This window comes from Mobula birostris, unplaced genomic scaffold (assembly GCF_030028105.1).
Source record: "Mobula birostris isolate sMobBir1 unplaced genomic scaffold, sMobBir1.hap1 scaffold_665, whole genome shotgun sequence".
NCBI classification, from domain to species: domain Eukaryota; kingdom Metazoa; phylum Chordata; class Chondrichthyes; order Myliobatiformes; family Myliobatidae; genus Mobula; species Mobula birostris.
Genome location: NW_027278384.1, coordinates 108,821 through 124,391, shown reverse-complemented (window position 1 = coordinate 124,391; position 15,571 = coordinate 108,821). Strand labels below are relative to the sequence as shown.

The window sequence follows — 15,571 nt, the reverse complement described above, 5'->3', positions numbered from 1 at the left end:
ATGTGAGCCTGGGTTTGCTCTGAGTACTCCAGCTCCCCCTCAGTTCAAAGACATGCCAGTTAGTAGGATGATTGGTCATTGTAAATTCCCCCATGATGAGGATAAATCAGTTCAAAGTTCAAAGACGTACCAGTTAGTAGGGTGATTGGTTATTGTAAATTCTCCCATGATGAGGTTAATTCAGTGGGTTTGCTGGGCACCACGGCTCAAAGAGCTTGTTCCATGCCGGATCTCCAAGCAAATAATAAACATAAGCATCAGCAGCAGAGTGAAGTCAGGCTGAGCTCTGGCAGAAAGCTGGACTAACCAGGAAAACTTAAAGAATATTGAACTGACAAAAGTAATTGTATTGAAAGTGACAGGGCTTGTCAAGCCACTTGCCATTGGCAAGACCTGAAAGTGCCACACAGTTCTCCTTGCTGCCGCCGTCAGGCTGCTGGGAGGTCACAGTCTCCCAATTGGTGTAGTTGACCGGTGTGCCCCTCATATCCACCCAGGTTCCCTCCACCGTGATGTCTGTCACTCCAATCCAGATGTTGCGGTTCTTTCCCACCTTCTTCCTGGCATACTGGAACAGAGCCTGATTTTCCTCCTCATCCTCAGCCCAACCCAGGGTCCCACCATGTAGGATGCAGTCATCAGATGCCTTGTGAAATGTCTTTTCTCCACTCATCGGCAAGTAGCACTTGTTATCCACTTTCTTTCCTCGGAGGCACACTGGAAAAATAAGGACGGGATATATTACCAGAAGGCCATGTGCCGACTCAGTCAAGCAGCCTCGAGTTGACTGGTGAGGTATAAGCTCTGGATACGTCAGCATCTCTTGTCACTGAGCCACCTGCAGCTCAGTGGGTAATGCAGAGGCAAAGAGTGTGGGTTCATCTGAAAAAAGATGAAGGGCCACCCAGTTTCTCTGCATCCATAAGAAAAAGGAACCAAAACTGCTATTTGCTCCATTTGATCATACCTGGTTTGTCGTTTCCTCTCAAACTCATTCACCTGTCTCCTCCCCATTTCCTTTGACACCCTTAATAATCAAGAATACAGTATCTTGTTTATTTATACCAAATGACTTGTCCTCCACAATCATCTGTGGTAATAAATTCCAGAGATTTACCACTTTCTGGCTGAAGAAGTTCCTCGTCATCTCAGTTCTAAAGAGATGCCCTTGTACTCCTCTCGTCCTACGCCCTCTTGTTATCAGTTCTCCCGCTATAGGAAGCATCCTCTCCATGTCCACTTTCTCCAGCACTTTCAGTATTAGGTAGATTTCAACGTGTTCCTCCATATGATTCTAAATTCCAGTAATTACTAGCCCAGAGCCATCAAACGTTTCATCCCCAGAATCATTCATGTAAACTCCCTCTGCGGTCTCTCCAATACCAGCATACTCTTTCTTACACATGGGGCCCAAAACTGCTCGCAGCATTCCAAACGTGGTCTAACCAATGCATTATAAATTGGATAAGGTGGGGGTCGGAAAATTGGATCAGTCACAATGAAATGGCGGGTAGACTTGATGGGCCAAATGGCCTAATTCTGCTGGGCTAACGGCCTTATAAAACCTCAGCATTAAATTATTGCTTTTAAATTCTAGTCCTCTTGAAATGAATGCTAACATTGCATTTCCTTCCTTATTACCAACTAAATGTGCAAGTTCATCTCTAGGGAATCCTGCACTAGGACTTATAACTCCCTTTGCACCTTTGATTTCTGAATTCTCTCCCTTTAGAAAATAGTCTATCCCTTTATTTCTTCTAACAAAGTGTATGGCCATCCACTTCCCTGCAACGTTTACCATCTGCTACTTCCAGGCCCATACTTGCAACCTCCCCAGGTTCTTCTGCAGACTCTCCATTTGCTCAACGCTACCTGTTCATCCGCCTGTCTTTGTATCATCTGCAAGCTTGGCCACAAAGCCATCAATTCTGTCACCCAGATTACTTGAAAAGAGGCAGACCCTGCTGAACAGCATGTTACCAGCAAACAACTTGAAAAGGCCCCCTTTATCACCACTCTTTGCCTTCTGTCAGTCAGCCAATCTTCTATCCATGTAGTACATTTCCTGTAATAGCATGGACCCTAACTTGTTTAGCAGCCTCATGAACTACAGTTTGCCAAAGGCCTTCTGCAAGTCCAAGTAAACAACATCATCTTTGTCTATGCTTTATCTCTGGCCACAGAGCAGTGCTAGATGATCGGGAGTGGCACATGTTATCCCCTTCTAAAAAAAACGGAATAGGGATACTCCTGGGAAAATAGACAAGTGGCATTCGGCAGGGATCTCTTCCGAGACACCCCAGTCTTCGGATTTTTATAAATTACTTGGATGAGAAAGTGGAAGGATAGGTTAGTGATTTTGCAGATGACACAAATGTTGATGGTATTATAATGGAACATTGAGCTGGGCTGAGAAATGGCAGTTGGAGTTCACTCAGGAAAGTGTGAAGAGCAACACTTTGGAAGGTTGACTTGAAGGCAGAACACGGGATGAATGGCAATATTCATTAGATTGTGGAGCAACAGAGGGATCTTGTGGTTCACAGTTGGAGTGCAAGTTGACAGGGTGGTTAAGAAGGTGTATGGTGTATGGTGTGTTGGCCTTCATTCGTCAGGGATTGAGTTCAGGGGCTGTTGAAGCTCTATAACACTCTGGTTAGACCATGTTTGTAGCATTGTGTTCAGTTCTGGTCTTCTAGTTAGGAAGGATTAAGAAGCTTTAGAGAGGATGCAGAGGAGATTTACCAAGATGCTGCCTGGATTAGAGATCGGGTTGAATGCTAGGTCTCTTCTCTTTAAAGAGAAGGAGGATGAGAGATGAATTGATACAGGTGTCCAAGATGATAAAAGGCATAGACAGACTGGACAGCCAGAAACTTTTTCCCAGACCAGAAATGGACAACACAAGGAGGCATAAGTTGAAGGCAGGGTTTCTCAACTAGGGTACCACGGAACCTTAGGGTTCTGCGAGAGGTTGCCGCAAGAGTTTGTGATTAAACAAAAATCAACATCATTTTTTGAACTTGGTGTACACGCAATGCTACGCTTGCAGTGGTGGGCAGTGTCCGAGCAGCCCCATCAGCAACCTCATTACAGGTCTCTCAGTCTGGCATGGCAGTGCATAGTTTTGCTGTTTTTACTTGCTTCAGTCCATTCTCAGTTTTTGATGCAAGATAGGAGAGGCCGTTCATAATTGGTAAGCGCTATATTACACAGAGGGAGGACGGTAGGCTGATAATTGTTGAGCGCTATATTACACAGAGGGAGGACAGTAGGCTGATAATTGGTGAGTGCTATATTACACAGAGGGAGGATGGTAGGCTGATAATTGTTGAGCGCTATATTACACAGAGGGAGGACGGTAGGCTGATAATTGGTGATCACTGTATTGCACAGAGGGAAGGACAGTAGGCTGATGAGGAGCGTGAAGTGGATTTTCCGAGCATTGAATGGACTCGCCCAACTTGGGCTGCGATGTCAGCTCCTCCCTCCCGAATTTCCTCCCACTGCCGACTGATTTATGAGAGTGAACAAACTCTACCAATATAGTAGAAAATTGGAGGGAAATTTTCATTCTTATCTTTTTTTACCGAACACAGAATTATTTATTCATATTAAAATTAATAACAATTTCTACAGTGAAGTCGAGTCTCAACGCTCAGCGCAGAGTTATGGGAACGGGAAGGAGGGTGGTAGGCATGAAATAATGAGAGTCCCAGCTCAGAACTCTGTGGCCTCTGGCATGGATCCTCACGCAGAGAGAGTGAGCACGAGCACTGGTTCGTGGCACAATTGAAATGAAAGCCTCACTCTGTGTGGCCCGTCACAGGGCAGATTAGACATTTCAGGAGTACAGGGGTGTGCAGTGGGGGGAAGGGGGAAGGTTTAAAAAAAACCTCATGCTAAGAATATCCAGCGCCTTGGCTCAGGAGAGTGTGATGAGTAGCAGCACGGGAAGAGGGAAATCCTTCCAGTGCCCTCCGGTTCACAACCCAGCCTTCCCAGTGGTTGCAGTAGCACAAGGACTGAACCAAAGGAGCTGGGTAGGCCAATTTGAGAATGGGGTTGAGAGGGGTTTTATCATGCTTCTTTTATCATGTGCTGCAAATATGTTGAAAACTCATCCTTAATAGAGACACGCGGATGTTACATTGCCTCCCACGTGCTTGGGTCAGGGATGTCTCAGCTTTCTATACGGGGGAGGGTGAGCAGCCAGAAGCCTTGGTACCTGTTGACACCAATGACATAGGTAGGAAAGGTGAGGAGGTCCTGAAGAGAGATTTTATGGAGCTAGGTAGAAAGTTGAAAATCAGGACCTCCAGGGTAGTAGTCTCTGTTTTGCTTGTGAAGGTCAGAATAGGACGATTTGTCAGATGAATGCGTGGCTGAGGAACTGCTGCAAGGGTCACAGGTTCAAACTTATGGATCATTGAGATCTCTTTTGGCAAAGGTACAACCTGTATAAATGTAAGGGGTTTCTTCTTTTATGTTACTGCATAGGCTAATTAAAATGGCTTCTTTGTTATGTTAAATGCTGAGAAAGTTCTTGTGCTAGTAGTTTGTTTGGGTTAGATTAGTGATAAGAGAGCAAACAAACCAATTGGGATAGATGTTATTCTTTCTACTGTGTCTGTAAGTTATTGTGATGTGCAAGTTTTTGGGCAGAAGGCGTGAGAGAGAGAGCGAGAGAGAGAGAGAGAGAGAGAGAGAAAGAGAGAGAGAGAGAGAGAGGATGGACAAGGTGCTGTGAGTCGGCTAACGGGGTCAGACCCCGAGCAGGAGTTCGAAGTCCAGGGTGTTCGGCGAGGAGAGGAGGGGAGACGGAGACGGACTCATGTGGAGTGTCTGGTCGACCACCATTGTTGGTCCCAGGCGGCAGGTCGAGGTGATCTGAGGGGTCGCAGGGTGAAGAAGGAGGGTCCTGAGCTCCAACTGTTTGTGCACGAAGAGATTGAACTTTGATAAGTGTGGCACCTGTTATTTTCCTTTTATATTTTATCTCTATTAATTATATAGTTCCAGTAATATCTATAGACTGTAAATTATTTAATCGTATCTGGTGTATTGTCTGTTATTTGGCAGGGTGAGGTACATCGCACAGCATCCACACAAACTAATTACCCAGTTTGGCGGGGCCGAGGGCTGTTTCCCTAGATGACAGTGAGCTGAGCGACCCTGAGGCTGGCCAGGGGGGGGCTACATAAAGGTGACAGGTTACACTTGAACCCAAAGGGGACCAACATCCTTGTGGGCAGGTTTACTGGAGCTGTGGAAGAAGGTTTAGGCAGAAAACGGTTCAGCACAGCCAAGAAGGGCCAAAGGGCCTGTTTCTGTGCTGTAGTTTCTATGGTTTCTATGGTTTAAACTAATTTGACAGAGTATCTGAACCAGAGTGATAGTGCTGAGGTAAAAGGCGGACAAACTCGAACAGGGTGAATGCAGGACTGAAGGTGTTGTATTGTAATGCATGTAGTATATGGAATAAGGTAGGTGAACTTGTGGCACAGTTACAGAATGGTATGTGTGACATCATGGGCATTGCTGGATCATGGCTTAAAGAAGATTATAGCTGGGAGCTTAACATCCAAGGATACACTTGGTATCAAAAGGACAGGGATGTAGGCAGAGAGGGTGTTGTGACTCTTGGTAAAACTGAAATCAAATCATTAGGAAGAGGTGACATAGGATCAGGAGGTGTTGAATTGTTGTGGGCAGCACTAAGGAACTACAGGGGGTAAAGAGACCCTGATGGGAGTTATATACAGACCCCGAAACAGTAGTAAAGGTGTGGTCTACAAATTACAACATGAGATAGAAAATACATGTCAAAAGAGCAATGTTACAATAGTTATGGCGGATTTAAATACGCAGGTAGATTAGAAAAATCAAGTCGGTGCTGGATCCCAAAAGTAAGGATCTCTAGAATGCCTGTGAGGTGGCTTTTTAGAGCAGCTTGTGGTTGAGCCCACTAGGAGACACTATTCTGGATTGGGTGTTGTGCATAGACCGGAATTGATTAGAGAGCTGAAAGTATAGGAACCCTTGGTGACCAATTATCATAATCTGAGAGAATTCACCCTGCAATTTGAAAAAGAGAAGCTGAAGTCAGATGTCAGTGGAGTAAGGGGAATTACGCAGGCATGAGAGAGAAGTCGGCCAAAATTAATTGGAAAGGAGCACCAGCAGGGATGATGACAGAGCAACACCGGCTAGAATTTCTGGAAGTACGAGGCGTGATTGATAAGTTTGTGGCCTAAGGTAGAAGGAGATGAGTTATTAACTTTAAACTTTCTGCATTATCACTCAAAGAGTTGAACTGCACGTGCATGTAACGAAGGCATCTTGGACCTCCAGGTGGTCCATGGCAGGGGTGATTGATAAGTTCGTGGCCTAATGTAGAAGGAGATGAGTTATACAGGTCTTGTTACATGCACGTGCAGTTCAACTCTGAGTGAAAATGCAGAAAGTTTGAAGTTAATAACTCATCTGCTTCTACCTTAGGCCACAAACTTATCAATCACCCCTGTTGTGGACCACTTCTGGAGGTCCAAGATGCCGACTTCTACAAAGAAGGGATCCGTATGCTCCACAACCGCTAGACTAAGTGTGTAAATGTAGGAAAAACAAATGTGCTAGGTTTCCTTAAATTGACTCCTTCTACCTTAGACCACGTACTTATCAATCACCCCTCGTAATTTGGAAGGCACAGAATAGATACATCCCAGAGGAAGAGGTATTTGAAAGGCAAGTTGACACAGCCGTGGCTGACAAGAAAAGACAAAGCCACCATACAAGCCGAAGAGGGGTATATATATATATATATATATATACACACACACACACATATATATATATATACATACACATATACATATATATAGAGAGAGCAAAAATTACTGGGAATTTAGGGGATTGGGATGCTTTTTAAAACCAACGGAAAGCAACTAAAAATGTCCTAAAGAAGGAAAAGATGGAATACGAAAGTAAGCTAGCCAATAATATTAAAGGGAATACCAAAAGTTTCTTCAGATATATAAAGGGTAAAAGAGAAGAAAAAGTAGGTATCGGACCATAGGAAAATGATGCTGGAGAGGTAGTTATGGGGGACAAGGAGATGGCAGACTCACTGAATAAATATTTTGCATCAGTCTTCACTGTGGAAGACACTAACAGAATGCAGGAAGTTTGAGTGTGTCAGGGTGCAGAAGTTGTCTTAACTAGCGAGAAGATTCTTGGGAAGATGCAAGGGTAAGTCATTTGGACCAAATGGTGTACACCCCAGGGTTCTGAAAGAGGTGGCTGAAGAGATTGTGGAGGCAATGGTAATGATCTTTCAAGAACCACTAGATTCTGGTATGGTTCCAGAAGACTGGATAATTGTAAATGTTACTCCACTCTTCAAGAAGGGAGAGAGGCAGAAGAAAATAGTTATATGCCAGTTAGTCTGAGCTCAGTGGTTGAGAAGATGTTGGAGTTGAGGATGTGGTTTGGGGGTACTTAGAAGCACATGATAAAATAGGCTGTAATCAGCATGGTTTCCTCAAGGAAAAATCTTCCTTGACAAATCTATTAGAATTCTTTGAGAAAATAACAAGTAGTATACCCAAAGGACAATCAGTGTAAGTTATGTACATGGATTTTCAGAAGCCCTTTGACAAGGTGCCACACATGAGGCTGCTTAGGAAGAGCCCATGGTATTACAAGAAAGATTCTAGTATGGATGGAGCATTAGCTGACTGGCAGGGGCAAAGAATAAAGAAAGCCTTCTTCTGGTTGGCTGCTGGTGACTAGTGGTGCTCCACAGGGGTCTGTGTTGAGGCCGCTTCTTTTTACGTTATACATATATGACTTGGATGATGGATTTGATAGCTTTTTGGCCAAGGTTGCTGACGATAGGAAGATAGGTTGAGGGACAGGTAGCTTTCAGGAAATAGAGAGGCTACAAAGGACATGGACAGATTAGGCAGATGAAATACAGTGTCAGGAAGTGTATGGTCACGCACTTTGGTAGAAGAAATAAAAGTGTAGACTATTTTCTAAAAGGAGGGAAAAATTAAAAATCTATAGTGCAAAAGGACTTGGGAGTCCTCATGCAGGTTTCCCTAAAGGTTATTTGCAAGTCAAGGCGTTAATGAGAAAGGCATGAAATGGCAGAGCAGACTTGATGGGCCAAATGACCCAATTGTGCTCCTATATCTTATGGACTCTATTTGGATGGATTAGACACTGGTTTTGTGGGAGATGCCACAGAGTGGTAGTAAATGGTTGCCTCTCTGACTGGAGGCTTGTGACTAGTAGAGTACCACAAAGATCAGTGCTGGGTCCATTGTTGTTTGTCATTTATATCAATGATCTGGATGATAATGTGGTTAACTGGATCAGCAAATCTGCGGATGACACCAAGATTGGGGGGTAGTGGACGGCAAGGAAGGCTTGCAGTGGGATCTGGGCCAGCTGAAAAAAGGCGGGTGGAATTTAATGCAGACAGGTGTGAGGTGTTGCACTTTGGTAGGATGAACCAGGGTAGGTCTTACACAGCAAATGGTCGGGCACTGAGGAGTGCAGTAGAGCAAAGGGATCTGGGAATACAGGTCCATAATTCATTGAAAGTGGTGTCACAGGTAGATCGGGTCATAAAGAAAGCTTTTGACACACTGGCCTTCATAAATCAAAGTACTGAGTACAGGAGATGAGATGTTATGTTGAAGTTGTATAAGACATTGGTGAGGCATAATTTGGAGCATTGTGTACAGTTTTGGTCACCTGCCTACAGGAAAGATGTAAATAAGGTTGAAAGAGTGCAGAGAAAATTTACAAGGATGTTGCCAGATTTGGAGGACTTGAGTTATATGTAAAGATTGAATAGGTTAGGGCTTTATTCCTTGGAAGTAGAAGATTGTAGAATCTTCTTCACTCAATGGGTTGTGAGATTGTGGAACAAGTTGACAATGTATATGGTGCATGGAAGCTTGCTTTAAACATTAATGGAAGTTTGGATAGATACATGAATAGTAGGGGTTTCGAGGGCTATGGTCAATGGGAGTAGGTAATTTAAATGGTTGGCATGGACTAAATGGGCCGAAGGGCCTGTTTCAGTGCCGTATTTTTCTACGTCTCTAAAATCTTACCTAGTTGAGCTAACCAGCCTATAATTTCCTACCTTTTGCCTCCCTCCCTTTTTAAAAAGTGGAGAGGTGTTTATGAATTTCCAGTCCCCTGGAACCATTCCTGACTCTAGTGATTCTTCAAAGATCACTACTAATGATGCTCCAATTACTTCTGTTAACTGATTTTCCAAAGCCATAGTCAATGCCCTCCCTGGGGAGGATAATGGTCTGCAAAGTGATGGGTCCCTAAAGCTATCTGTTCTGCTGGGAGTGGGAGAAGATCCCTAAGGAAAATAGTCAGAATCATAATTAGGTTTTTTTATTGCTGACATGTATATGGCTTCCTCCCCCTTCCTGATGAGCCTGAACGGTTGACTGTTCTTTCCCCTCCAGAGAGCTGCATGACCTGCTAAGTTCCTTCAGCACTGTGTATGTTGTGATGAAATCTGTGCAACGTGCAAGAAGACAGCAGAATAGTGAGGAGGTGTCTCACTCCTCCCTAACGGTAGTAATGAGAAGAAGGCATGTGTTGGATGGGAATGGCCTCTTGAGGCCCTCCAGTTTGAAATTGCCCAGAGTGGTCTGGGATGCAACATGGCTACAAGCCCTTTGGCACGAGTCCATAACAACTATGTTGCCCACTCAGTCTGTATTGACTTCCTGCTTTTCCCATATCCCTCCGAGGCCCACCTCTCCAGTTACCTGTCCAAGTGCTTCTTAAATGATACTATTGTACCTGCCTCACCCACTTCCTCTGGCAGCTCGTTCCATAGACAGACCATCCTCCTAGTTTTGGACTCCACTACCGTCTGGAAAAGACTGTAAGCAGCCACATTATATATGTTTCTCATAATGTTAAACACAGCTACAAGGCCAACCCCCATTCTTCTACATTCCAAGGAGCCTGGCCAACCCCTCTTTATAACTCAGGACTTCTAGTTCTGGAAACATCCTCATAACAGGAGCAGATCCATAAGCCCTGAGATCTCCTGGGAGTGGCAGAAGTTCTAGGATCAGCTAGTAACAGGAGGAGATCCCCAAATCCCTATGGAATAACCTGGGAGCTTGCAGTCAACCTCAGACATGGATCTCCTGGAATGTGTCCAGGGATCGCTGAGCCTCAGAGCGGTAGCGAATAGCTAACAGTCCCAAAGCGATAAAAAAAAATGCTTGGGAAATGGGACATCCCAACCCCAACATCACAGGATCACCTGGAACAAAAGAGAGGATTAAGTCCATGGGAACAATTTACAAACTGATAGATTCCCTTCAGCTTTCAGTTCCCCCCTGGAAATCAGAAAAGGAGAGCCAAGGCCACAGGACGGTGTGGGGAACGCAGGGGGAGAGGCGGCAGAGGCAGGTTTGAGCAGGCACAGAGCGGGGACGTCGAGTAGATGCTCTCAGACAGCCAGGCAGCATCTGTTGATTCATGATTGTTTAACATCACTTCCAGTACACAAGTGTAAAGGAGAATAAAATAGTTGTTACTCCAAGTCCAATGCAGCACAAAAAACACAATGAGATAAAGAACACAGTAATAAAATAAAACACAATAAATATAAATATGTAAGATATTAATACTGATAGATTGATTGCATATACATAAAGTGATGCTAGACACACAGGTGTCTGTGTATGTGGTGACCCTGGTAGGAAATGATAAAAGGTCGGTGGTATGGAGGAGTGGGTTAGTGGGTGGAGGTGTTGATCAGCATTACTCCTTGGGGAAAGTAACTGTTTTTGAGTCTGATGGTCCTGGCATGGATGCTATATAGACTCCTTCCTGATGTGAGATCCTTCATAATGTTACTGGCCCTTTTCTGGCACCTTTCTGTATATATGTCCTTGAGAGAGAGTAGCCTGGTGCTGATAATGCTTTGTCAGTTTCGACTACCCCTCGTAGACCCTTCCTGTCTGCCACTGTGTGGTCAAGTATAGATGTGCATTGTCCATCTCCTTTCAGCCTCTTCACAAAGTAGTGGCATTGGGGAGCTTTCCTGATGGTGCAGGATATGTTCTGGGACCGTGAGAGGTTGTGCAGGGTGAGCAATCCCAAGAGTCTGAAACTGCTGGCAGTACTGTGCCACCGATGTAAAGAGGGGTTTGAGTGGGGCGAGTTCTCCTGAAGGCAATAATCATCTCCTTTCTCTTGTTGACATTGAGGAAGAGGTTATTTGCCTGGTACCATGCACTGAGCTCTTCCATCTCCTATTTGTGGGACCATCTCATTGTTGTTAGTGATGAGTCCCACCACTGTCATGTCTTTGGTGAACTGAACAACGTGACTGCTCAGGTGTTTGGACATGAAGTCGTATATGCCCATGAACACTTCAGCTCTCTGTCAGACTGGTTCTAAGTCCAAGAGGGCCAGAGTGAAGTATACAAGCTAAGCTGATCTTCTCCTATCCCGGTAACTGTGAGGTCTACATCTCTGAGGACTCATTGGCAAAGGAATCTGTCACCATTACTTGGGTGAATTGAACAGAATCCCCATCTGTCCTCTCAGGGAGATGTGAATGATTCAGAGCAGAGCCGTGCCCCGTTCAGTGGGTATCTCCATTGCTCTTTATGGGAGGCTGCTGTGCAGAAACTTCCCAGTGCGCTCTGAGGGGTCTGTCCCAGCTGATGATGTGGCAGGAGACAGAAGGTTGTGGCTAAGTGATACAATGATGGTAACTAGTCTTTTCGAGACACTAATATCACACTTAAGCATTAGCTGGAACTTTCTGTTAGCATTTAAGAGGGTACTTTAATGGTGAAGGGGACAAGACATAAGCCTCCCCACACGCCCTCCTTACCTGCATGTAGGGCCTGTTTCTCCTTCAGTAAGTTCACCTCCTCCACGATGTGGGCAATCTGCTTCTTGATGTCTTCAATCATACCCACAGTCACTACCATTGAGCAAGTGTGAAGAAAACAGAGTGAGAGGTGGTACAATATCACCGAAGTTCCCCCAGAAGACACACCTTCTGTGATGTGAAAGCCAAACCCTACCATCAGTCAGCAGATTCTTGGAGGGAGAGAGTGTGGAGAAAGCTTGTTGGCATGGAAGCTCTGCTGGGATACACAGTTCACCAAGGTGGGATTTTAAACAAGTATGTTCAGAGTAAAGTGGTTCCACTCTTGGTGTTTTTTCCACACAGCTATCCTCACCCATACATGGATAACATAGAATAGTACAGCACAGAACAAGCTCACGTTGTGGTGTTGAACTAATTAAACTAGTAATTAAAAACTATTTCTTTCTAGCTACAAATGTCCATATCCCTCCTTTCTTTGCACGTTCACGTCCCTATCTAGGAACCTCTTAAATGCATCTATCATATTTATATCTTCATCACAACTTCTGATAGAACATTCCAGGCACCTATCTCTCTCTGACAAATAATTTGTCCCCCAGATCTCCTTTGAATCTGCTCTCCCTCTCGCCATATGTGCAAGCCTTCTAGTATGCTTGTTATTGGGGCAAAGAGCCAGAAGGGTGTCTGCCTCTTTCTCTTCCCCACCCACCCCTATCCATCCCTTCCTGCTTTCTGCAGGGACCACTCTCTCTGTGCACCCTGGTCCCTTCCTCAGATAACCACGGAGGTGTATCAGAAACTCCTAATAACATACCATTTTAACTCCTTTCCCATTGATACACCATCTCTCACTGCCTCTGAGAGGTAAAACACATATTAGAGGAACAGCAACTTGTGTCTGGTAGTGCACAACCCAACAACATGAACAATGACCTCCAAATTCAGGTAACCCACATCCCATGCTCTTTTCTCTCAAAGACTCTTTTTGTTCCCTCTCTCCAACACCCCACCAGCCATAACCCAGTTTTGTGCCTTTCCAGTTTCTAGCCTCATTGCCTCACTCTCAGCCCTTTTTACTGGCTCTATTTATTCACTCTACACTCTCAGTCCCGATGCAGGGCCTCGACTTGAAATGTCAATGACCCCTCACTCTTCAGATGCTGCTGAGTTCCTTCAGTTTTTTTTTGCTGAAGAGCTGGAATTGCTTGTCTGCGGCAGAGAAGGCTAGGGAGTTCAGAAACAATTCATAAGGGTGTTTCTGGGACTGAAGGGCTTGAGTTATAAGGATAAACTGGATCGTTGTGGGTCATTTCCTTAGAGCAAAGGAGACTTTTTGAGGTTTAAAAGATCATGAGATGCATAGCTAAGGTGAAAAGTCATGTGTTGTATGAGGAATGAGCTAGAGCTTTCCTCGTTGAAATAAAAGGAGAGTGAGAGGCAAGTTAGTCAAGATATATAGATTACCAGAGGCATACAGAGAGCGGACAGCGACATTTTTTTCTCAGGGAGCCAATGGCCAATATCACAGGATATCTGTGTAAAGGGAGTGAGAAAAGTTTCGGGGAGATGTTAGAGCACTGCCAGGGGTGGTGATAAAGGCAGTTACAATAGGGACATTTAAGAGACTCTTGTTGTGCATGGGTGCAAGAAAAATGGGGGGCCATTGGCCATGTGGGAGCGAAGGGTTATATTGACCGCGGAGTGGGTTGGCACAACATCGTCGGTCGAAGAGCCCGTTCTGTGCTGTATGTTCTACGTTCTTCTTCCCAGAGCAGGGGATTCTGAAACTAGAGTACATACACTCAGTAACCACTTTATTGAAGACAGGTGTGCAGCTCAGTGTGATCTTCTGCTGCTGTAGCCCATCCACTTCAAAGTTCGTCATCTGAGTTCAGAGAGGCCTTTCTTCACAGCACTGTGCTAACATCTGGTTATTTGTGTTATTGTTGCCTTCCTGTCAGCTTGAACCAGTCCAACCATTCTCCCCGATCTCTCTCATTAACAAGGTATTTTTGCCCACAGAATTGTCACTCACTGGATGTTGTTAGTTTCTCGCACCATTCTCTGTAAACTCTAGAGATTGTTGTGCATGAAAATCCCAGGATATCAGCAGTGTCTGAGATACCCAAATCACCCCATCTGGCACCAACATTATTCCACAGTCAAAGTCACTTTAGATCACATTTTTCCCGATTCTGATGTTTGGTCTGAACAACTGAACCTCTTGACCATATCTGCATGCTTTTATGCATTGAGTTACTGCCATATGATTGGCTGATTAGATATTTGCATTAATGAGCAGGTGTACAGGTGTTTTTAATAACTTGGCCACTGTATCTTTTGGCGATTTTATGCACTACACAATACCTGTAATATTTGTGTTATTTGCAAGTTTGCTCACCCACCCTACCACAATTTCATTCAAATCATTTATATATCTGACAGACAACAGAGGTCCCAAGAGCCATCACTGAAGAACACCACTCACCCGTCATGACCTCCAGATGAATACACATCCATAAACACCCTCTGCCTAGGGGCAAGCCAAATTTGAATCCAGTAAAGTCACTGTAGTTCTGACATATCTGAATGTTCTAGATGAGACAACTAGGTGGGATTTTGTTAAATCCTTACAAAGATCCATGAAAACGTTCACAGCTCTGCTGTTATTGATCACCTCGTAAATAAACTTCCTAATAAACAGAATTCCAAACAACACTCAGTGGGACAGGCAGAGTTTCAGGTTGGAGTCCTTTCAGCGGAGAATGACGAAGAATATCACACTGAAGCATTAGGTCTATGTTTCTCTCTCCACGGACACTCAGTTTGTATTTCGGATTTCTACAGCCTTCTGTCCTGCAGTGTGGATTACGGAGTGTGTGGTAGAAGAACGCAGCACAGGGAGGGTGCTGCTCAGAGCAATCTTTCCTGCCTCTGACAGCACGTAAGCTGCAGTTATTCCAGCCAATTCATGCAGAGCAAGATTCCATAATCAGAATTGTGATTTGTGCTCAGGATAACTATTTCTTGCGGTAATACCTATCCAGAGGACCTGTTGCTCAAGGAAGTGACAAACGTGATTACTGAGGGTAGGACTATGAATGCTGTCTACACAGATTTTAGAAAGGTGTTTGACTGAGATACAATGGGATCCATGATGCCTTGGGATTTGCATTAAGAACTGGCCTGCCCACAGTAGACAAAGGGTAGCGATCAATGGGGCTTACTCTGGCTGCAGTTCCCTGACTTAGGATGCTCTGCAGAGATCTGTACTGGGAGCTCGGCGGCTTTGTGATACCTATAAATAACCTGGAAGGAAACATGGCTGGGAGATCTAGTAAGCTCACAAGCAATACAAAGATTGGTTGCACTGTGGATAGTATAGAAGATTGTCAAACAACACAGCAGAATATAGTTCAGTTGGAGATATAGGAGAAATAGCTGATGAAATTTAATCTGGGCAAGTACTAGTCGTACTTTGGGCAATGCAACGTTAAAGGAGAGTACACAGTTAACAGCAGGATCATTGACGGGGCTGAGAAACCGAGGGATGTTGGAGTCCAAGTACAAGAACCACACACATTGATACTGTGCTATTAGTTGAGGCATTAAGTTCAAAAGCTACAAAGTTATGTTACAAATTTATAAAACTCTGGTTAGGCA

General features: G+C 44.5%; 1 protein-coding gene across 1 annotated transcript; it reads right to left on the bottom strand.

Annotated features, from left to right (window-relative positions):
- Positions 1–316: 316 nt before the first annotated feature.
- LOC140193640 (tetranectin-like) lies at positions 317–12,005 on the bottom strand. The gene is made up of 2 exons (XM_072250802.1): positions 11,906–12,005; positions 317–717 (listed from the first exon to the last, which is right to left on the bottom strand). Exons 1-2 carry the CDS (start codon positions 12,003–12,005, stop codon positions 317–319), a joined length of 501 nt encoding a protein of 166 aa, XP_072106903.1.
- Positions 12,006–15,571: the final 3,566 nt, after the last annotated feature.

Coding starts and splice junctions, on each gene's coding strand:
- LOC140193640 (XM_072250802.1), bottom strand. CDS start 12,005: ATGGTAGTGACTGTGGGTATGATTGAAGACATCAAGAAGCAGATTGCC. Junction 718..11,905: donor GAAACAGGCCCTACATGCAG/GTAAGGAGGGCG, acceptor TTATTTTTCCAG/TGTGCCTCCGAGGAAAGAAA.